This window comes from Schistocerca gregaria, chromosome 7, assembly GCF_023897955.1.
Source record: "Schistocerca gregaria isolate iqSchGreg1 chromosome 7, iqSchGreg1.2, whole genome shotgun sequence".
Lineage (NCBI taxonomy): Eukaryota > Metazoa > Arthropoda > Insecta > Orthoptera > Acrididae > Schistocerca > Schistocerca gregaria.
In genome coordinates, this window is record NC_064926.1 from 399,832,097 (window position 1) to 399,857,329 (window position 25,233).

Sequence of the window (25,233 nt, forward strand, 5' to 3'; positions counted from 1 at the left end):
GCACTTTGAATGATCGGTGAGTCACAACACTTTTCCCCCCTTTGAAAGTTTTCCACTGGTCCTGATGGAGGCATCCTGGAGATGGCTAACGCCCATAGGCATTGTTTGACTCGCCATAAAGTCTTGAGGAGGAGGCTTTCCGTACGGACGGAGGTGTCTCCGATGATAACGGGTCGAGATGACAGGAGACGTAGGGGTCGAATATGCTGGGGCCCCATGCACCAATCTGCCTGTTGCGGCAAGTCCAGTTGATATTAGAGGAGACATGGGCGATGTGTCGGCGTCCGTTGGAGGGGGAGGTGAGTGGATTGACTCTGACAGATGATGGTCATCCGGTTCGTGCATGGGCACGTCTCCTGGTGGCGTCCTTTCTTGTGCTGGCATCGCGATGACGCTGAGATGCCAAGATCCTGGGTGTCGGGTAGAGCCGAAGGTGGTGTAACGGCATTCGGAACAGGTGTTTCCGGCACACGAGGCCGAAGTTGGTCTGAATGATGCACAGAAACACCCGTGTCTGTCTGGATTTCATACAGGCATCGGCCATGGTGTCGTAAGATGCAGCCCGGGCTCCATTTTGGCCGCCTGACATATCCTCGTACCCAGACGAGGTCATCGGCGGTGAACCGGCCAAGTGAAGGCACCGATGGCCGTGAGGTGGAAGTCCGCAGAAGATGAAGTAGCATGCGGGGTCTGTCGGCCATGTAAGAGCTCAGCCATGGGGGTGAAACGGTAAGACGCCAGAAACTGGAGAAGCGCATCATCAGCAGCAGAAGAAGTCAGAAGTTTCCGCATCTGAGCCTTAAATGTGCGGACCAGTCATTCAGCCTCTCCGTGTGATTGTGGATGGAATGGCGGGGCCGTGACATGCATAATGCGGTGACAAGCACAAAAATCCGCCAATTCGGAAGAGGCAATTTGCTGACCATTATCAGTAACAAGAGTAGAAGGGAGGCCTCCCAAAGAAAAAATGCGGGCGAGAGCACTGGTGGTTGCCGCGGTGGTAGGCGACGTGAACAGACAATGAAAGGATAGTTAGAGTAGGCGTCAATTACAAGGAGTCAATAAGTACCCAAAAAGGGTCTCGCAAAGTCAGTATGAATGCGTTCCCAGGGCTTCTCAGGCGAAGGCCATGGTGACAAAGATGACTTCTGGGCGGCGGCCTGTGACGCACAAGGGCCGCAGGCAGCGACCATGCCAGGCCAGTATACATGACGGCGCACTAGAGATTCTGTGCGAGACACACCCCAGCGCCCTTGGTGATGGAGGCGCAAGACCGAAACACGCAATGACGCAGGTACCACAACATGCGGCGAAGCATTGTCAGTGGAAAGGAGGGTAACACCATCCCTAGCCGTGAGGCAGTAGCGCAAAGCGTAGTAGTTCTGCAACGGATCAGAAGTCTTAGTGGATGGGCGATCTGGCCAACCCTTCTGAATACAGCGCAAAACCGGGGAGAGGGTAGGGTCAGAACCCGTAGCAGCCGCCAGCCTGTCCCCACTGATGGGGAACCCGTCCACAACCCGCTGCTCGGCAACATTTAGGTGGAAACACAAAAGTTCATCCCTATCGAATGCCAGATCAGGACCCATGGGAAGGCAAGATAGAGCATCAGCATTTGCATGTTGAGCCGTTAGCTGGAAATGAATCTCATAATTGAAACGAGACAAGTAAAGAGCCTTGTCGGGAAGTGACGTTGATGGATGAAACAAGGAAACAAGTGGTTTGTGATCCCTAACAAGATGAAATTTTGAGCCATAGTGAAAAACACCAAACATAGAAAGAGCATAAATAATGGCCAAAGCTTCTTTTTTCAACTTGAGAATACTTTTGTTGGGCATCCATGAGCATTTTGGAGGCATAAGCAATGGGTTGTTCCGAACCGTCAGAAAAACGGTGCGCAAGGACTGCACTGGCCCCATATTCAGAGGCGTCTGTGGCAAGAACAAGATGTTGGCCAGGTCGATAAGTAGCCAAGCACGGGGCCTGTTTCAGCATAGTCTTCAATTTCTGGAGAGCCGCATCGCATGAGGCAGACCAGTAAAAAGGCACGTTTTTATGCAACAGGCGATGCAATGGCTGAGCCACCAAAGCCGCAGATGGTAAAAACTTGTGATAGTGTGCTATTTTCCCCAAGAAGGCCTGCAGTTCCTTAACAGATGTAGGGTGAGGAAGGGCATCGATCGCAGCGACAGTTTGCTGAAGCGGACGAATACCCTCCCGAGAGAGTTGAATCCCCAAGTACGTGATAGATGCCTGAAAAAATTGTGATTTCTGAAGATTACACTTAAGACCAGCAGTCTGTAAGGCATGAAAAAGTGTGCGGAGATTTTGAAGATGTTCTTCAGTGGTGGAGCCAGTGACAACAATGTCGTCCATATAATTGATACACCCAGGGACAGGGAGCAATAATTGTTCCAAGAATCGCTGAAAGAGAGCAGGGGTGCTAGCAGCCCTGAAAGGCAAGCGTTGGTATTGATGGAGGCTGAAAGGCATGTTAAGGACCAGAAACTGCCGGGAAGCAGCATCGAGAGGAAGTTGATAATAAGCTTCCAACAGGTCAATTTTAGAAACATACTGGCCTCCAGCAAGTTTAGTGAACAGTTCTTCAGGTCGGGGCATAGGGTAAGTGTCGATGAGGCATTGAGCATTTACAGAGGCTTTGAAATCACCACAGAGACAAATATCACCAACGACAACGACAGGAGAGGACCACTCACTGGAAGTGACAGGAAGCAAGACCCCTGAAATAATGAGATGATCCAACTCCCGTTTTACCCGATCACGAAGGGCTACAGGAATGGGCCGAACCCGAAAAAACTTAGGCCGAGCAGTGGGTTTGAGCGTGATATGAGCTTCAAAGTCGTTTGCACGGCCTGACGCAGGAGAAAGAAGGGACAAAAATGTTGTCGACAAGGAATCCAATTGAGCATAAGGAATAGCATCAGAGACGATATTGACTGAGTCATCTATGGAGAACCCAAAAACACGAAAGGCATCGAAACCCAAAAGATTCTCTGCATTACTCTGGTCGACCACAAATATGGGAACAGTGCGAACGATGGATTTGTAAGATACCTCAAGATTAAATTGTCCCAAGAGAGAAGTCTTCTATTTATTATACGTCCGTAATTGCCGAGTGACAGGTGACAGGAGTGGAGAACCCAACTGAAGATACGTCTGAGAATTAATTATAGTGGCAGCAGAATTGGTATCCACCTGCATGCGAACATCTTGACCAAGGATTTGGACAGTTAGGAATAACTTCCCTGAAATGGATGAAGTGCAATTGACAGACAACACAGAATCAGAATCAGTGGCATGTTCATGAACATCATGTATGCCGTCGGATTTGGAAACGGAAGACACATGACCTATCTTTTTGCAATTGTGACACAGCTCAACGTTTGGGACAATCCTCGCGGGAATGTTTCGTAAAATACCGCGGACGTGAAGGAAGTTGCCGGGGGTTTGGTGCAGTTTCTTAGCGGGTTGTTTACGGTTAGGACGAGGAAACGCGTGGGAGCGCACTGCAGCCACGTCGGCCGGCGGGGACGCACCACACGCGTCGTCAACAGCGCACAGAGGTTGTATTTCCCCGACATCACCCCACGCCTCGATTTGCGCCCCAGCGGTGCGAGAAATTTCAAAAGACTGCGCAATGGAGACAACTTCATCGAGAGTCGGATTTGACAACTGAAGGGCACGTTGCCAAACTTCTTTGTCGGGTGCCGACCGGATAATAGCATCCCGTACCATGGAATCGGCATAGGATTCTTTGTGAACATCAGTAACAAATTGACACTTTCGACTGAGGCCGTGAAGTTCAGCAGCCCAAGCGCGATAGGATTGTCGCAGCTGTTTTTGACAACGATAAAAGGCAACACGAGAGGCTACCACATACGTTTGCTTTTGAAAATAGATAGACAGAAGTGAACACATTTCAGCAAAGGACAAAGACGCAGGATCCTTCAAAGGAGCCAATTGCGACAACAACCGATACATTTGAGGTGAAATCCGAGAAAGGAACAGACTTACATGGTTGTTTGTCCATGACATGAAATGCTAAGAAGTGCTGTCGAAAACGTTTTTCGTAATCAGACCAGTCTTCCGCCGTCACGTCGTAAGAAGGAAAAGGAGGTATAGCCAACGACGAGAAACGCCCCGCATTTGACGCCGCGACGAAATTGCGAATCGCCTCTGTTAGAAGCGTTTGCTGTTCAAGGAGACTTTGCAATAGTTGCTCAACAGTAGCCATGGAAACCTGTGGGTCAACGGTGAAAAGGAAAGATCCACTACCTCGTCGCCAATTGTTATAACGTCAAGTTGAACACACATATTTCAGAATGACACAACACATATAAATCACAGAGTAAGTTGACAAGCAAGACATGTGCACGCGTTAACATTCGAATGAGTACTGAGTCCCAGTCTAGCGGCCGCTGCTCGGCTGGCCGCTTAGCTGGCGCAGCTGCTGCATGGCTGGCAGACAGCGCCGCACGTAGAGGACGAGCGTAATTGTGCGGCGGCACTTTGAATGATCGGCAAGTCACAACAGAGACAGAAACCTTCCTTTCACTAGACTTAAAATTATCTTTTGTGGATGGATCTGATTTGATGACTTCACTTTCCTTATTATTTTCTAAACAAACTTCATTTTCACCGATAATTGATTCCAAAATCTTTTCACCTATCAACTTAGCTTGTTGCTTCTTATTAGTAGATTTACTTAAGATTTCTTTTATACAAATCATTACCAATACATTGTTTGCACCCTTAATATCTTCACATGAACCAATTTCGCATTCAGAGTTACTTTCAGCTGCAATACCATTATCAATAACTTCAACATAAATAATGCCATCTAATTCATCTTGTGTAGATATATCATCAAATACATTCATCCTTCACAACACTATCTTTACCAAAATCATCATCAAAATAATATGTGGGTGATGCCTCTGCACGTAAATCTGCCTTAACTGCTAAGTGTTCAACATCTGAAGTTACATTACTGAAATCGCTACCTGTTTCATTATCAGATCAAGTGTTATTTCCTCATTTTGGCTACCAATTTCTACTAATATATACCTCATTATCCTTACCTTCATCAGAAAACAAGCTAGTGATACCATACATAAGGTCTGTCTACATGAGGTGTTAATGTGTCATCAATTAATGCTAAGTCATGTTCATTAAGTTCAAACTGTGGTCCTGCTTGAGTATGTGCATTATTCAATTCACTCAACATGTGATCCCAAAATTTTTGCTTATAACTAGTATCATCTAAGCAGTAGTCCCTATTTACATTACATTTACATGGAGTAGGATTAATAATGAATAAAAAAATAGGTTTGCGGGTAAGCTACTACAAACCGCATAGTGAACGCATTATTGTGGCCAAGATAGACATGAAGCCCACGCCTACTACAGTAGTAGAAGTTTATATGCCAACTAGCTCTGCAGATGATGAAGAAATTGAAGAAATGTATGATGAGATAAAAGAAATTATTCAGATTGTGAAGGGAGACGAAAATTTAATAGTCATGGGTGACTGGAATTCGACAGTAGGAAAAGGGAGAGAAGGAAACATAGTAGGTGAATATGGATTGGGGCTAAGAAATGAAAGAGGAAGTCCCCTGGTAGAGTTCTGCACAGAGCATAACTTAATCATAGCAAACACTTGGTTCAAGAATCATGAAAGAAGGTTGTATACATGGAAGAATCCTGGAGATACTAGAAGGTATCAGATAGATTATATAATGGTAAGACAGAGATTTAGGAACCAGGTTTTAAATTGTAAGACATTTCCAGGGCAGATGTGGACTCTGACCACAATCTATTGGTTATGAACTGTAGATTAAAACTGAATAAACTGCAAAAATGGTGGGAATTTAAGGAGATGGGACCTGGATAAACTGAAAGAACCAGAGGCTATACAGAGTTTCAGGGAGAGCATAAGGAAACAATTGACAGGAATGGGGGAAGAAGTACAGTAGAAGAAGAATGGGTAGCTCTGAGGGATGAAGTAGTGAAGGCAGCAGAGGATCAAGTAGGTAAAAAGATGAGGGCTTGTAGAACTCCTTGGGCAACAGAAGAAATATTGAATTTAATTGATGAAAGGAGAAAATATAAAAATGCAGTAAATGAAGCAGGCAGAAAGGAATACAGATGTCTCAAAAATGAGATAGATAGGAAGTGCAAAATGGCTAAGCAGGGATGGCTAGAGGACAATTGTAAGGATGTAAAGGCTTATCTCACTAGTCGTAAGATAGATACTGCCTACAGGAAAACTAAAGACACCTTTGCGGAAAAGAGAACCACTTGTATGAATATCAAGAGCTCAGATGGAAACCCAGTTCTAAGCAAAGAAGGGAAAGCAGAAAGGTGGAAGGAGTATATAGAGGGTCTATACAAGGGCGATGTACTTGAAGACAATATTATGGAAATGGAAGAGGATGTAGATGAAGATGAAATGGGAGATACTACACTGCGTGAAGAGTTTGAAAGAGCACTGAAAGACCTGAGTCGAAACAAGGCCCCGGGAGTAGACAACATTCCATTAGAACTACTGACAGCCTTGGAAGAGCCAGTCCTGACAAAACTCTACCATCTGGTGATCAAGATGTATGAAACAGGCGAAATACCCTCAGACTTCAAGAAGGAATTAATAATTCCAATCCCAAAGAAAGCAGGTGTTGACAGATGTGAAAATTACCCAACTATCAGTTTAATAAGCCACTGCTGCAAAATACTGATGCGAATTCTTTACAGACGAATGGAAAAACTAGTAGAAGCCGACCTCGGGGAAGATCAGTTTGGATTCCTTAGAAATGTTGGAACACGTGAGGCAATACTGACACCACGACTTATCTTAAAAGAAAGATTAAGGAAAGCCAAGCCTACGTTTCTAGCATTTGTAGACTTAGAGAAAGCTTTTGACAATGTTGACTGGAATACTCTCTTTCAAATTCTAAAGGTGGCAGGGGTAAAATACAGGGAGCGAAAGGCTATTTACAATTTGTACAGAAACCAGATGGCAGTCATAAGAGTCGAGGGGCATGAAAGGGAAGCAGTGGTTGGGAAGGGAGTGAGACAGGGTTGTAGTCTCTCCCCAATGTTATTCAATCTGTATATTGAGCAAGAAAGTAAAGGAGACAAAAGAAAAATTCGGAGTAGGTATTAAAACCCATGGAGAAGAAATAAAAACTTTGAGGTTTGTCGATGACATTGTAATTGTATCAGAGACAGCAAAGGACTTGGAAGAGCAGTTGAATGGAATGAACAGTGTCTTGAAAGGAGGATATAAGATGAACATCAACAAAGGCAAAATGAGGATAATGGAATGTAGTCGAATTAAGTCAGGTGATGCTGAGGGAATTAGATTAGGAAATGAGACACTTAAAGTAGTAAAGGAGTTTTGCTATTTGGGGAGTAAAATAACTGATGATGGTCGAAGTAGAGAAGATATAAAATGTAGACTGGCAATGGCAAGGAAAGCATTTCTGAAGAAGAGAACTTTGTTAACATTGAGTATAGATTTAAGTGTCAGGAAGCCGTTTCTGAAAGTATTTGTATGGAGTGTAGCCATGTATGGAAGTGAAACATGGACGATAACTAGTTTGGACAAGAAGAGAATAGAAGCTTTTGAAATGTGGTGCTACAGAAGAATGTTGAAGATTAGATGGGGAGATCACATAACTAATGATGAAGTATTGAATAGAATTGGGGAGAAGAGGGGTAAGTGGCACAACTTGACAAAAAGAAGGGACCGGTTAGTGGGACATGTTCTGAGGCATCAAGGGATCACAAATTTAGCATTGGAGGGCAGCGTGGAGGGTAAAAATCGTAGAGGGAGACCAAGAGATGAATACACTAAGCAGATTCAGAAGGATGCGTGTTGCAGCAAGTACTGGGAGATGAAGCTTGCACAGGATACGGTAGCATGGAGAGCTGCATCAAACCAGTCTCAGGACTGAAGACAACAACGACAACAATGATTGCTTTTATGTTTCCATCTCTTTAACCTCCTATTTGCCTGGTTTGTGCCATAATTATTCACCTTGAATTGACAGGCTCCCAACGAGGTGGTTACCTGTTTCGCTGGTTGGAATTGCTGTTGTGAAACTGGTTACTGTTTCTCTGTTCTTGATGGTTTTCATGTCCGTTGTAACTACTGTTTTGGTTACTACACCAGTTATTATTTCTCTGTCCATTACATTGTTGTGACCTCCCATTCCTATTGTGAGTGTTTCTGAGGTTTTGATTGTACTGCCTGTCATCATTCTGCCATGCATGGTCAATTTTGTCTACATAACGTAAAAATTCGTCAACACTGTCGTCTGGTCCATATACAAGTCCCTACTGAAAACGGTGTGGTAGGCGCCGTTTCAGTGCGTCAATCTGTATCAGTTCGTCCAAAGGTTTGCTCTAATGTGACAATGTCCCTAACTGTTTTTCACAAAATTCTCGCATGCTAATTGCAAGACCTGTGTGATATTTACTACCATTAAGAAATTCAGATTTTATTCTTGCCTGTCTGTTTTCCAAACAAAACTTTGCCAAAAATTGGCGTTCAAAATCGGCAAAAGACGTATTATTTGTATGAGTGTTTTGGTTCGCCCATGTAAGGGCTTCACCATCCAAAAAACGTTTTGCAAATTTAACTTTAGTAGTCTCTGGCATGTTCGGTTGGATACTGTCTTTGCACTGTTGCACAAAGTCAACCGGATGCAATTTCACATCACCTGGCTAACATTTTAAACTAACATTGTTACAACTCTGCACAAACATCTGGTTTGAATCAAAATTGGACATTATATTATTTTGCGATTTTGAAACTTCAGAGCTGACTGTTTGCAGTTCTGTTGTTACACTTTCTACTTTCTCGTCAATACGAGATATCTTATCAGAAACAACTTCAGAATTTTATTTGAATCTTCCCCTGCGAACTGTTTTTCTGAAACAAAGAGTTCCTGCAACATTTTTTAACTCATCTTTTCGGTTCACTGATTCATTTAAAACGACTACTTCCATGTTTTTGACACGTTCGTTAACTAATTCAATGCTTTTGTTTGTTTCTTTAAATTCGGAGATTGTGAAAGCCTCCAAACAGTCAACTTTGTTTTCTATCCTTTCTGTGTCACATGAAACAATTTGTACTTTGTTACTTGTTGCATTGATTTCAAATTTTGGTCCAGCTTTTCTGTGACCCCTTTAATGTTGCTACCTAATTGGTTATTTTGAGTTACCAATTGTTCTAGTTTATTATTGAACAATTGAGCTATCTGATCAATTAAATTAGGTTGCTGATTTGCTCCCGAAAAACCATGAAAACGCAAACAACTACTGCTCGTGAAATTTGCTTCACTGTTTAAGTGTACATTTGGAGTTGAAGCATGAAATTGACAGCCTGACTGCGTGGTCATGCCTATTCGATTTAACTGAGTTTCGCTCACTTTGATCAAAGTGGCTAAACACTAGACAAAACACTTTCCTGCCTATCAAGTGAAATTGTCACACGTACACAATGAAACAAAAACAGAAAATTGTAGGACACTGTTTACAACTGAAATAAAAACAATTAAAAGGGGTACTTATCTGATTCATAAGCTTATGGTTCCTGCCTCTTGTACATGGAATTCTTGCGAGTCGTCGTCCTCTGCACAGTCTTCCACTTGATCCCAGCTCTTCCTCCACTTTGAGATGTTTATATTTTCCCACCTCCATGTTCAAATGTTTTGATTGAAATTCCCAGTCAATGCGCTGTTGTTCTCACGTCAATTCTACCAACATTGAGAGTTGTTTAGTTCTCTGGGTTTGGTAAAATTCCTGGATTCATGTCTCGTCTCTGTGCAGCCTATGAAAAGGATTGCGGAAGACTCCCAAATAAATTTCAAAGTACAGTGCATTTTTAATTCCAATATATTTCCAGGACTCTGGTGTCCGAGCCTGGTGAACTGTACCGGTTACATCACATGTACCCAAAGTTGACATCAAACAACATGGAGTTCACAACAATCAACAAACGAGTGAGCCTACAATACATTTGCTCGCAACCCTAGCCAAAAAATGAGTGCCCCAAGGTGCCTGCATGACCTTTATTTATACTTTTGTTAACAGTTACCTACAATGAAAATTACAATTTTATATAAAATCACAATTAAAAGTTAAGCCGAATATGAGATACACATTGCTAAAAATTTACAATCTCAGTGCTGAACAAGGTGAACCTATTTCCAACTAAGTTACGAGTTAATATAACATTTTCTGACTAATTATGTTACAGGTAACAATTAAATTTCTAAATTTGTTTTATAACAAATCAACTAGTGCCTGAATTTTAGTGCTAACATACATCGGAGATTCAATTAACATGCTTTATTTATATGTTCTATTTAATTTGCTGTAGTAATTTTATGATGATAAGTTTACTGGTACATCCTGACCATGTGCTACATTTCTTTCGATTAGTTACAGTATTAATCTCACATTTATATTATGTTTCTCACATAAGAACAATGTTAATCAGCAAAGCATCGTTTACGAATTATATGTATACTGAAATAGTTTTTTTTTTTTTTTTTTTTTTATGTAATTTGGAAACAGGTCACTTTACAATTGAACCATTAGGACTGGTGTTTATCTTTAATGCTCTCCAAGGGGTTCTGATAGGTAGCAATGAGATACAGTAATCTTTCAGTATCCACCCATCTTTCCCCTCTCCTCTCTTTTATTGCACCTGTTTCCCTCTCCCCTCCTCACAGCTTCCCAATGTTACACCTTTTGGCAGTCTAGTCTCTGAGTGCTCTGCCAAATAGCCTGAGATCTTAAGGGTGGGAGATAGGGTACTGAGGAAGATAGAGATTACTGACCACTCATCATGCAAGAGTTAATAAGAACAGAAAACTAAGTGCATTATATGGGGTAGATGTGTGTGTGTGTGGGGGGGGGGGGGGGGGGGGGGCATTGGTTTACACAGGTCAGGAAATAAAAGTTGTATAAAACTGAGAGGAAGTGAAGAATGTGAGACCAAATACCGATTGGAAAGGGAAACCCAAGGACATGTTGCAACACCAGTACCAAAACCTGCTTAGTTCTGAAATACTGGTGTCAATGTGCAGAAACCAGGTAGCACGTGTGGTGAAACAGGCACCGGAGTCACGACTGACATGTTGTAGAGCGCACCTAGCTTTCTGCTCTTATTTAACTCATGCACGTTGTTTATCAGTAATCCCTGTCTTGCTTATTACCCTACCTTCCACCTTTTAAGCTCTCACGTTTTCAAATCATGTCTAGTGCTGTCCCCAATAATCAGTCTTTCCTTCTCATCCCTTCTCGTAAATCACCTCTGACCCAGGGTTACAGAAGGCTGTTTTGTATCTCTCCCCACATGCCAATCTCCCCAGTCCTTTTCTGTCACTCCTCTTTCTTCCACTTCAACTCTTCTGCCAGAAGGAGTCACTGGTTCTGAAAGCTTGCACATTTTGTTAACATTTGTGTGTCTTTTCTCCTTCTGCTGCTTAGCGAGAAGGTGTTTTTTTTTAATCTTTCCAATTCTATTATATTTTCAAAAATTGATTACTTTTGTTGATATTTTTAAATAGTAAATAAAATAGAAAGAAACTTCCACATGGGAATAATATATTAAAAACAAAGATTCCAAGGCTTACCAAGCGGGAAAGCACCGGTAGACAAGCACAATAAAAAAAAAAAAAAACACACACACACACACACACACACACACACACACACACACACACACACACACATACAAATACATCCATCCATCCATCCATACATATATACACAGACACAAGCAGACATATTTAAAGGCAAAGAGATTAGGCAGAGATGTCAGTCGAGGCGGAAGTGCAGAGGCAAAGATGATGTTGAATGACAGGTGAGGTATGAGTGGCAGCAACTTGAAATTAGCGGAGATTGAGGCTGGTGGATAATGAGAAGAGAGGATATATTGAAGGGCAAGTTCCCATCTCCGGAGTTCGGATAGGTTGGTGTTGGTGGGAAGTATCCAGATAACCCGGACGCTGTAACACTGTGCCAAGATGTGCTGGCCGTGCACCAAGGCATGTTTAGCCACAGGGTGATCCTCATTACCAACAAACACTGTCTGCCTGTGTTCACACAAAACCACACACACACACACACACACACACACACACACACACACACACACACACAAAATAATCCTGATCCCATTCCCAATGATCCAACTCCCCAAGAACTATCCAAATTGAACCCTGCCTGGAACAGTTCCGTCCTCCATCACAGCGGAACCCACCTCCTCTTCCTCAAAATCACCCTCGTCTCTGATGCTATTCCTTATGCTCAATTGGATTCCTTGTCGACAACATTTTCGTCCCTTCTTTCTCCTGCGTTAGGCCGTGCAAATGACTTTGAAGCTCATATCATGCTCAAACCCACAGCTCGGCCTAAGTTTTTTCGGGTTTGGCCCATTCCTGTGGCCCTTCGTGATCGGGTAAAACGGGAGTTGGATCATCTCACTACTTCAGGGGCCTTGCTTCCTGTCACTTCCAGTGAGTGGTCCTCTCCTGTCGTTGTCGTTGGTGATATTTGTCTCTGTGGTGATTTCAAAGCCTCTGTAAATGCTCAATGCCTCATCGACACTTACCCTATGCCCCGACCTGAAGAACTGTTCACTAAACTTGCTGGAGGTCAGTATTTTTCTAAAATTGACCTGTTGGAAGCTTATTATCAACTTCCTCTCGATGCTGCTTCCCGGCAGTTTCTGGTCCTTAACATGCCTTTCAGCCTCCATCAATACCAACGCATGCCTTTCGGGGTTGCTAGCGCCCCTGCTCTCTTTCAGCGATTCTTGGAACAATTATTGCTCCCTGTCCCTGGGTGTATCAATTATATGGACGACATTGTTGTCACTGGCTCCACCACTGAAAAACATCTTCAAAATCTCCACACACTTTTTCATGCCTTACAGACTGCTGGTCTTAAGTGTAATCTTCAGAAATCACAATTTTTTCAGGCATCTATCATGTACTTGGGGTTTCAACTCTCTCGGGAGGGTATTCGTCCGCTTCAGCAAACTGTCGCTGCGATCGATGCCCTTCCTCGCTCTACATCTGCTAAGGAACTGCAGGCCTTCTTGGGGAAAATAGCACACTATCACAAGTTTTTACCATCTGCGGCTTCGGTGGCTCAGCCATTGCATCGCCTGTTGCATAAAAACGTGCCTTTTTACTGGTCTGCCTCATGCGATGCGGCTCTCCAGAAATTGAAGACTATGCTGAAACAGGCCCCATGCTTGGCTACTTATCGACCTGGCCAACATCTTGTTCTTGCTACAGACGCCTCTCAATATGGTGCCGGTGCAGACCTTGCGCACCGTTTTTCTGACGGTTCGGAACAACCCATTGCTTATGCCTCCAAAACGCTCATGGATGCCCAACAAAAGTATTCTCAAGTTGAAAAAAGAAGCTTTGGCCATTATTTATGCTCTTTCTATGTTTGGTGTTTTTCACTATGGCTCATTCAAAGTGCCGCCGCGCAATTATGCACGTCCTCTACGTGCGGCGCTGTCTGCCAACCATGCAGCAGCTGCATCACCTAAGCGGCCAGACTGGGACTCAGTGCTCATTCGAATGTTAACACGTGCACATGTCTTGCTTGTCAACTTACTCAGTGATTTATATGTGTTGTGTCGTTCTGAAATATATGTTTTCAACTTGACGTTATAACAGTCTCATGTGTATTTAATTCCAGTTATAATGATACTCAATCTTGCGTTGACTCTGACATTGAAACCTGTAGTGAAGAAGTATGTAACAACATTGATACAACTGAATTAGAAAGTGACTTGTTGGCAGAGAATGTGAATAGTGACCCAAATATTACCTTAGGTAGCCCTTACGTAGAAATAAGCATTAACAATTGGTCAGGACTTTGTTTGATTGACACTGGCAGTCCCATTAGTAGTATCTCAGCCAAGTTGAGGAACAGGATAAAAGACACTGAAAGTTACATTGAATTTCCCATCACAGGTGTACGGATTAAAGGTGCCACCGGCAAGTTTAGTAAGTTAATAAATAAACAAGCTTTAATTACATTTTCTGTTGGCAACATTAATTTTGAACATGAATGGTTAGTTATTCCAGATCTCAATGAGCAAATGATTTTAGGGATGGACTGGATAGTTAAAGCAAAGGTGAGTTTTGATTGGCAAAATTCAGAATTACTGTTCGCTGAACCAAAGGCTAGTATTCAAGGAAAAGTAGTGACTCAGTTAAATTCATGTACAAACAGTAGTAACCATATTAGGGAAATAGTTTATCCAGAGTGTAACCATTACATGGAGGAAGATGAAAATAGGGATCACAATAACCAGAATTTGGTTGATGGTAGTTACTCCCTAACCATATCAGAAAAGGTAAAAGAAGCAAATGACTTGAATGAGTCTGAAAAGCAGGAATTGGAAAATTTTCTCTGCGAAAACTGTAACATTTTTAGTGATCAACCTGGTAGGATCAAAGATTATGAATGTCATTTGAAGTTAAAGCCACACGAACCCTTTTTCATTAAGCCTTTGAGGTACCCATCTGTAAAAGAAAAGAAGTGGAGAGGGAACTCCAGAAAATGCAAAAATGGAGAATAGTAGAGAGAAGTCACAGTCCATAAACAGCCTGATGGTCTCTATTTCAAAAAAGGATGGTGGTGTTAGTGGTATTGGATTCACGTCACCTGATTAAGTTTATAGAAAGAGAAACAGATCATCCTCAATCCATGGAGGAACTCCTGTACAAATTCAATGATACAAAATATTTTTCTAGCCTGGATTTGACCTCAGGTTTTCATCAAATCACATTAGCACAGGATTCAAGGCAGTACACAGCCTTTTTATATAATGGTAAATGTTTTCATTATTGTGTTGTTCCATTTGGGCTGAATGTGTGTGTAGCCGAGTTTATTCGAGCTTTGGATCATGTGATTGGAAGTGAACTACTAACTAAATTAATTATTTACATGGATGATATATTAATAACCAGCAAAACTTGGGAGGAAAACCTTGATACTTTGTACAAATTAGCCAATAAGTTCAGGCAAGGCGGTATGACCCTTAAATTAAGTAAATGCAAATTTGGAGTATCAGACTTGAAGTTTTTAGGCCATATAATTAACAGAGAAGGCATTCTACCTGACAGTGATAAAATTTCTGCAATTTTCCAGTTTCCATGTCCAAAGAACTAAAAACAGCTGAGGTCATTTTATGGTTTATGAAATTTTTATCATAAGTATGTCAGCACCCAAGCTTTAAATGCACCGTGTTTGAGAGAGCTTTTAAAAAAGAACACCATATGGGAATGGACAGAACAGTGTCAAGCAGCATTTGATGAGATCAAACAACAACTAAATAACAGTCAATTACTCCACAGACCTGACCTTTCACTACCATTTTGCCTAATGACAGATAGTTCGGATTACGGATTTGGTGCTCATTTTTTTCAACAGAAGGAAATTAATGGAAAAATAGAACATCTTTCAATCAGTTTTGGCAGCCGAGGTCTGTAGAAACATGAACGTAATTACACAGTGACTGAGAGGGAACTACTTGCCATTGTATGGGGTTTCACTAAATACAGAAACTATATAGCAGGCCATAAAGTCATAGTTTTCACATATCACAAAGCTCTATGTTATATTCAAGACTGTAAACTTTTCAATAGTAGATTAACCAGGTGGGCCATATTTTTGCAACAATTTCATTATAGCATTCAGTATATAAAAGGGGGCCAGAATGTAACTGCTGATGCGTTGTCTAGATTACCTGTGGGGGGTGGTCAGGAAGAAAAACTATTGGATAACAAAGTGTTTAAAATAATGGACATGAGAGGGATTAAGGGTGAAAAGGAAATTACTAACATTTGCAGTCAGCTTAGGAGATACCAGAACCAGGATGATGATTTGAAACTTGTGAAAAGGAAAAAAGGGTTATGAAAAGGTTGGCATGTATTATCAAAACTTTAAAGGTATTTTATTCAGGAGACATAACACTGACTTTGACATCTGGAAGGTTTGTTGGCCTATACAATGTGTTGATGTTTTAATTAAGTACACAAATGAGAGCTATCGACACTGTGGAATCATGAAATGCACTGACAAACTGAAGGAAAATGTCTATTTTAATAATATGTTTAGAAGAGTAAGACAGGTTATACAAAAATGTGATCGGTGTCAAAGAGTAAAAGTCACAAACCAGAAATACCAAGGTTATTTACAAAGTATTGTGCCAAAAGGCAAATTGGAACTCATAGGAATTGATTTGTTTGGCCAATTGCTGAGAACTAAAGAGGGTTATACATATTTGTTTGTACTTGTTGACTTATTCACTAAACTAGTAAAATTGTATCCACTAAAGATGGCAAATAGCAGGAAAATTTTAAACTGTTTCTGTAATGATTACTTCACACAGATTGGAAAACCAAAAACCATACTTTCAGACAATGGGAGCCAATTTACGTTTAACGTTTGGAAAGATTTCATGAAAGTAGAAGACATTAAGCACATTCTTATTTCCGTATATTCTCCGTCTTGTAACCCAACTGAGCGCTATGTGCGTGAAATATGCAGGCTTTGTAGAACTTACTGCTCTAAAGAGCATACAAATTGGTCAAGTTACATATGTGATTTTGAAGATGTTTTGAACGCCTTACAACATACAACAACTGTCTTTATGCCTTATGAAGTCCATTTTAACAAACACCCACCAAACATCTTGTATGAATTGATCAATTTCCCTGTCTGTAATGAGTTAACACCGGACGAGAGAATGGAAATAGTAAAGAGAAACATTGAAACACACTGTGCCAAGAGAAAGCTTAAGGGAGAGGGAATCAGGTGCAATAAAGGAGAGGAGAGGGGAAAGGGAAAGATGAGTGGATACAATGGCACAAGATGGCACACAAAGAGGGTGGGAGATGAGAATAGGGAGGTGATAGGACAGAGGGGTTGGAAGCTGTTGGGTAGAGGGTGTGGGGTCAGCAGGTTACCAGCCAGGATAATTTCGGGATTGGAGAATGCGTTGTAAGGATAACTCCCATCTGTGCATTTCAGGAAAGCTACTGGTGGAGGGGAGGATCCAGATGGCCTGGGTTGAGAAGCAGCCATTGAAATTAAGCATGTCATGTTTAGCTGCATATCATATCACAGGATAGTTTCTTTGCTCCTGTGCACAATTTGGCATTATCAGTTCACCCCTGTGGACAGCTGGTTGCTCGCCATACTGATATAAAAATCTGTCCAATGATTACAGCAAAGCTAACATAAGACATTGCTGCTTTCAGGAGATGGCCTGGACTGGACTATCAATACTGGAATAGGAAGTGCTGGGTGGGTAGATTGGACAGGTCTTGCACCTTGATCTTTCACAGGGATCATGTCCCACATGCAAGACCTACCCAATCAACTCACCCAGCACTCCTATTCCAATCCTGTCACAGGCTTATCCTTCCCATCAGAGACCAGGCCACTTGTGAAATCAAAACCATCATATACTAGATTTACTGAATCACTGCACAGCTTTTTATAATGGTACAATTACAAACCAGCTGTCCACTAGTATTAACAGCCACCGCCAAACTGTGGCCACAAGTGAAGTAGACTACCATGTGGCATAACATGCAACTAAACATGATATGACATACTTTATTTCAATAGCTGCTTCCCAAAACAGGCCATGTGGATCCTCTCCTCCTCCAATAGCTTTTCTGAACTGCATAGATGTGAGTTATCCTTACAACACATTCTCTTCTCCCAAAATCATTCCGGCCTCATCCTACAGTATCCTACTGCCCCATACACTTCACCCAACAGTTTCCATCCCCTCTGTCCTGTAACCTCCTCCCTATTCTCATCTCCCACCATCTTCATGTGCTGCCTTCTGCCAACGTACCCACCTGTCTTTGCCCTTGCCCGACCCTCCTCTTTTTCGCTCCCTGTTTCCTCCTCCCCACCTGACTGCCCCACAGCCTCCTGATGCTGTGTCTGTTGAAACTCTAGTACCTGTACACTCTACAAAACACGCTCTTCTCTCCAGCCACCCATACCTTGCTATAACATCCCCTTCCCTGCCCCCTCCAGATTGCTGCTTCCATTCTAAGTGGCATGTGCATTCTGGTTCGAGCTGCTGGAGATGGCAGTCATGTGTGTGTGTGTGTGTGTGTGTGTGTGTGTGAGCACATGCGTGCTTCCTTTTCTGATGAAGGCTTTGGCTGAAAGCTAATGTGCAAGTGTCTTTTCACTGTGCCTGTCTGCAACTCAGCATGTCATTTTTATGGTGAGCTGCAATCTATCTCTGCCTTATATTGCTGATATTCCAACCAGTAGTTTCTCTTGTTTGGTTAGTTTGTTTACTTAAAGGAAACAAATATTTCCAAGTGTTTAAATTATTTAACAACCCAATATAAGCACCCTTCTTATACTTGTGTAGAAGGAATGTCATTCTGAAATCAAAAAATTAACCCTTATTCACTTGTTATTTTTTGCCTTTCATAAGACAAACAATACTTCATTCATTCAACAATAGCTTGAATAAGCCTGTGCCTTCATGAAACTTGGTGATATAATATATCTGAGTCATCTCTTGTATTCACACAGAATGATAACTACATTCATTGTTTAATGTTAGGTCACAATGCCTCTTAGCAACAGCACTGGTACTCCCAAATGATTTAAATTTTTATGCATTTGATTGCTGCTAGTTTTGTCTAACAAGCAGTCACAGGTTTAATATATATCCAAAATGAATAGCTGATTTTCAAGCATGATGTTATACAGCTGACTTAGATTGCTAAAAAGCTATTACAAATCTTCACATGAGAAAAAATTGCTCAGAGCTCAAGAGTGTATATGAATATGTAAAGATACCTGTTCATTTACATACAAAAATATACATACACAATGTAATGGAATTTGACTAGTTGCTGAGAGAGAACATAAAATACACAACTTTTTCTTTCTACAAAAGTAATGCAACACTATGAAAACCTCATATTGTGACATGAGAGACTTGAAGCTATGTTGCTTTACCACATCTCTTGCATGTGCTAAGTGCTGAATACTTCTGACATGCTGAACATTTCCAAGACGACTTTTTTTTCTGGATGTTGGATGGGCACTAGGAGCATTATAAGTATTGTGTCCTATTGAGCCTTCAAGATGGCATGACTGAACAAAATAATCTCTGTTTTCAAGCCGCGTCAGTTCAAATAAAATTCTCGAGCTTTCAATGGCTAGCTTGCCATCATGGTAAGGAGTAAAACTACTGACAGCCAGGGCTGACACTATTTCCTGCTTATATCACTATGATTACGGCCACTGGCACCAATCAGAAGGGGCTGAAACGATGCACGCACAGAAGGTAAGTTGGATAGCTCACAGTAGCTCTGGCCCACTGTGGGACCGAGTAAAATCAAGTGGCATGAGGGGCCAGCGCCACATTTGAAACTGCCACTTCCGCCTCCCTAAAAGTGTCTGTCATTGATTCTTTTTGACATCCAAAGCCCACCCTCATGCCCTACTCAGTGTGTACCCTGGTCTATGTTGAAATTGTTGATGTTCATTCTAATCTCAGCCGCCTCTTTCATAACGGAGTCCCAGTATGTCGACGGGCCGGAACATTTTTCTCAATCCATGTCTCTGTAATACACATCCTAACTTGTTGCTTGTTGCCCCACAGTATGTCAGGAAAGCCACCGGCTTCGCTTCTTCTGCTGATTCACAAGGCGTCGTTTTTTGGTGACACATGAAAGCATTTGCAATGTCTCTTTTGCTGTAGCCATTCACCCTCAACAAGTGCCTCCGTTCAACTAAAATATCTAAGAACAATAACTTGCCATCCTTCTCCATCTCCATGGTGAGCTTAATGTTGGACACCACACAAACTGCTGCAGTGTATTTTCACAGTGAGGCCATATCAGGAATGTGTCATCGGCGTACCTAAGGAAGCACATGACTGCAGGGGACTGTGGCGAGCCCATTGCTGTCCCATCAATCATTTCATAATATTTGTTGTGGTACAAGAAGTATGTTGTTGCTGGACCAACAGCTTTCACTTGGAATTGCCAAGTTGTCCTGTCATATTCTAATGACAATGCACTTCTTGCACCATGACGAATACTATGAAATGACAGATTGCCGTCAATAGTTTTACTCCTGAAACAATGGTGGAGCTAGCCATTGAAAGCTCAAGAATTTTATTCAAATTGACGCGGCTTGTAAACTGAGAAGATTTTATTGATTATGTACTGTATTTATTTACAATATTTACACTATTTATTGCAGTTTTTCAAACTGACAACTCCACAGCAAAGCACAAAATCTCAGTCAACATAAATCCCAGGATGTACATTGAAATGTAATTTGTTGGTTTCACCAATAGCACTGCAATTAAACTGACCTCATATTGCATTTACCCAAGTATAAGTTGACCCTGATTATAAGACAACCCCTTTATTTTCAAGAGGTTTCTTGAGAAAAATTAACTTTTTATGTTCTGTAACAAATCAAAATTACAAACTGTTTTACCGGTAAAGTACCTGCCTAAAGAGTTAACATTATACTTATTCTAAATTTATTCAATTTATTGACTGTCTACATTTTAATGATACAAGGAGAAGTACAGCAAATGAACAGAAATGGTTTACACTGATTTGTGGATCGTTTTCTTTTCTACATTTTTTGCTTACTAGCCCTGTCTTTTGTGGTTTTGCTATTTTTAATAATCAACATCCTATTAGCACAAATGTTACATTTCTATCTTTGTTGTCAGAAATATTTGGCCGAGTCTTCTGAATATGTTGTGATTTCTAGGATTTTTGTCACCATGGGACCTGAGAACATGACTCTTTCCATCCAAATGGACACGGACTTTGCTTCTATACTGACATGAGAGTGTTACAATATCTCGTTTCCAAATATATCATCTGTCTGCCACTCCCTCATTGGCTGTTTAGAACCAGCAGCTGGCACACCCCCTTTCATTCATCATACATCACGGCATCAATCAATAACATTGCAGAAAAAAAACTCCACTGACCTTTAGCGTCTCTTGCACAAATGAATGCAATTTTGATTATTTGTGCAGTTTTAAAGGCAATTCAATTCATGCCTTGGCTGTGGTGGTGTTGTGGTATGTTTGTATCCTCTGACTGACTGGTATCCCAGTAGGAGGCACGAGTGCCGAACTGATTCGCTTGGTTTATTGCTGTTTCTGAATGAGGAAACAGGTGACCAGTGCCACAGTCTTCCTTCCTTTTTTTCCCATTCTCCCCCTTCCACCTTCAATTTAAATATAAAAATGCCAGAAGTTCTTTGACTTTTAGCACATCACAGCTAGTAAAGTGAGTCAAAAGCAAGTAACCTTGTATACGTAACCTTACATGTGCATGCAACTGAGGTCTGTATAAGTATAACATGTAATAGATTACCTTCCTTACAGCAAGGAAATTATTTTGCACACACAATAGATCATGTCCACTGCAATGGCATTAATAATTAAATCTTCAAGTGTACTGCATTCACATGTACATTTGTTTATAATATTCTGTAAAAAGTCATGCTTGGCGGCAGAATTATATCACAATTATGAGTATTACTTAAGCAAAAACTATAGTATGAATGTGAAATTTGTGTGTAATTGGGGACTTTTTAATAATACAGTTAGATGATACAGATGAATCAAGAAGTACATTCCAACTTCGGAATTTATTGAGATGCGGTACAGAATCGGTTGATGTGTCATTTTGTAGCATACAATTTCATGTTTCAAATGACTTAGTGTCAAGTGTCCTTTTGGTCTGATGTGACTAGCATTTGTGATTCGGCAAACATCCCACTGGTAATCAGTTTGTTCCTACAATTGTTGCAGCAAACCAGACGTAACTTGTGCAACAGCACTGTAGATTCAATTTTTCAGCTTGGCTAAATTGTTTGGTAGGGTGGGAACATACACACCATCTTTATACTGAAACCACAGAGAAAGAAATCCAGTGGTGTCAAGTGTGTGGAGCAAGGTGGCCATGCAGTTGGCACTTCATGGCCAATCTATTGACTGGGAAGCTATTATGGAGAATACCTCGTGCTCCTCTGAGAAAGTGAGGTGCTTCACCATCTCACTGGTAGTAAACCATCCCATCTCATTTATCTTTATCAAACGTGTTTGACATAATCAAAAAGAAGCAGGCTGCCTGGCAATTTATGATGTCACAGTGTACAACCCGTCTCAACAAAGTGCTTGTGCCAAGAGCAAATTGTAGGCCTGCTTGGAGGTACATTAGTGTATTTGGTGCAAAATGTATGCTGAACAGTTGTTGCAGAGTTCATTGCATGAAACCAAAACACACAGTGAGCATGCTCTGCACCAGTGAAAGTAGCCATTTAACTGTGAACTACACTTGTGCTCCTGGTGGCAGAATGGAGTACTGATGCACTACGTAAATCAAACTTCAGATTTTTTGCTACAAAATGACACATCTGCCAATTCTGTTAGTTATCTCATTAAATTTTTATATTGTCCCTAAGTTATTAAGTCCTTTCTGATTTACCATGTAGATTTGTCTACTACAGACATTTTACTCTCAGTGACATTTATCGGCGTTAGTGTGTTTATAAATATATATTTAGCTGAATTTTATTTTGTTTTACAGGCCCATCTAGAAGATCGTAGGAAAGGCAGTGACTTAAGTCTCTTGAAAAAATAATGTAATTGTAACACTTTTTGAAAAATTAATTTGGTTTATTAACAAATGATATTTTATACAATATGAAAAATAAACTTACTACAAAAATTGTGTCCTGTTGCTGCATTCTCTCATTATCCTGTCCTCGGTAGAAAAGCAAATCTGATGACTGTCATCCTCTACAGCCGTGATGTATAATCTGATGACTGTCAACTTCTACAGTCCCAACGTTTATAAAGCTTCTGCCTGTCAGTGTAGCAGTCATTAATATATCCATTTTGACAACTGATATTGTTTTCATGTCAACCCTCTTGACCTAAACAGCTGCATCATTAAGTTTATTATATCGTTTTAGACACTCCCCACCCCCCAAATCCCCAGACCTTAATATAGCACCAGCTTCTCTGAGCTGTGTAGTCAGCTTTTCTCATTCCAGCAAATCCTCAATCCTCAAAATCCCTCTGGCACAAAACTTGTTCCCATTCTTAGCCATTCCCTTCCCTATCACTCTATTTCTTCTCTTGGCTTTTCCTATCCCACCTGTTCTGGTACGTTTTTTTAGTTTCCTCATTCTGTACATTAGTTTTGTGATTCTTTCTCCTATTAAGTCAAAATTTGCTGCTATGTTCTTAGAGCCATATATTACCACTCCCCCTCTTCCACCATCTCAAAGTTATCTAGGACTGCCTCCCTTTTTCCATGTTCTAACTGTCATTGTCATCGTCCGCTTTCTGTCATACTCCTTTTCACCTTTTTCCATCCTCCACGCTGTTATCTGGTTGCATATCTACAGTAAAAGTGATTTGTCAACAAAGTGTGGTTGTGACTGTCAGGTAGCACTTTTGAAACTTGGAGGTCTTGCCCTCCTGTCAATTTATGTGCTTATGGGCTGCATGAAGTAGGAAGTGGAGATATGTAATAAAGGGACAGGAGAGGAACATGGAAGGAAATGTTACACCACAACAGACCCATTTGGAAAGATTTTTTCTCTTCCTTACATTAACTTCTTGTATTTCCCTTTCTCTCAGTGAAGAAGTTGTTTAAAATAGTTGAAAGATATAGAAGGTATAGGTTTCTTCGTAATTGCCTCTGTTCCCTCCCCCCTTTTTCCCTTGTCTCCCCAACCTACTCTCTCCTCCTCTGCTATTTGTGTTTAGTGGGTTACTCCCCCAAGCTGGTAAGGATGCAATTTTTCTGTCCAAAATGTTGTTCATTTTTTTTTTCAAATAATTCAAATTTTGACACAGTATTGTTGAAATACAATTGTTAATAATGTAATCTGCAGCGTGATACTATGGTGATCACATATCTATTTGGGACGTTGTGACACAGTATTCAGTCTTGCCAAAAACTTTGATTCTTCTCATGTAAGTATTTTTTTTCAGATGGTAGAGTTTTATTTTCATATTATGGTAAATAATAAGTGTTAAGTGAACAAAAGGGTAGAGAACAGCTGCCAGTGATACACTCTTAAGACATAAAAAACACACACCTCAGACATAAAAAAATATACACCTCAGAGGAATTATCCAAATGGGACAGAAAGCAGTAGATGTGAGGTACATGTACAGGCAAAAAAAGATAAGATTTCAGAAAAAATGGATGCCCAGACCATCACTACTAGCTGTCGAGCAGTATTGCGCTTGACAGTCAAGTTGCTTTGCCACCACTGTCAAGCTTTTCCAAACAGATCTTCAGACTATTCTCTTTGACTGGAGTTGAATTGTCTTTAGTAGTGAATCCTATCATGAACTGAATTCCAAAGACCATCGAAGATGTGTCTGGATACACCCGAGACAGTAGCAGGTTACCAACCTGACTGTAGCCTATCATATGGCCCGGCATCCAGGAGTGATTGTCTTGGGTGCCTTTTCTTTTCATAGCAGGACCCCCTTTGGTTGTCATCTGAGGCATCCTTACAGCACAGGGGTATCTTGATGATATTATATTCCCCGTTTTTGTTGACCTTCATGAGGAGTCCTGGTAGGCTTACATTGCAGCAAGATAATGCCTGCCCACACATGTTGAGAGTTTCTACTGCTTGTCTTCATACTTGGCAAACCCTACCTTGGGCAGGAAGGTCATCAAAAATCCCCCCACTTGAGAACATTTGGAGCACTAAGAGCAGGGCTCTCCGATAAAGTAACATGGCATTTAGATAGAACTGGGCATGATATCCCTCAGAAGAGCATCCAACAATTCTCTTAATTAATGCCAAGCTAAACTACTGCTTGCATAAGAGGCAGAAGTGGAGAAACGCGTGATTTGAGTTGCTCAATTTGTGAACCTCTTTCTCTTGAATAAATCTTCCTATTTTAGTGAAACTGTAATCATATCCATGTCTTTATATGTACATCACAACTACAGATTTCCATCCTATTCAAACAATGACATCGTTGTGCATTGGTTCTCTTTTATTTCATGTAGAGGCAGTACAGAAAGAATAAAAACCTACTGACACACTAGAATGTGACATCATAGCCTTGGTGACACAGCTGACATGGTTTTG

At 41.2% G+C, this 25,233-nt stretch overlaps 1 protein-coding gene across 1 annotated transcript in view; it reads left to right on the top strand.

Moving 5' to 3' along the window:
- Positions 1-22,835, top strand: part of LOC126282241 (histone PARylation factor 1) — a 114,482-nt gene extending 91,647 nt beyond the window's left edge. The window contains exon 8 of the mRNA XM_049981828.1: positions 22,692-22,835. Coding sequence (XP_049837785.1) covers positions 22,692-22,745 — 54 coding nt within the window. The 3' untranslated portion in view covers positions 22,746-22,835. The remainder of the gene's footprint in view (positions 1-22,691) is intronic.
- Positions 22,836-25,233: the final 2,398 nt, after the last annotated feature.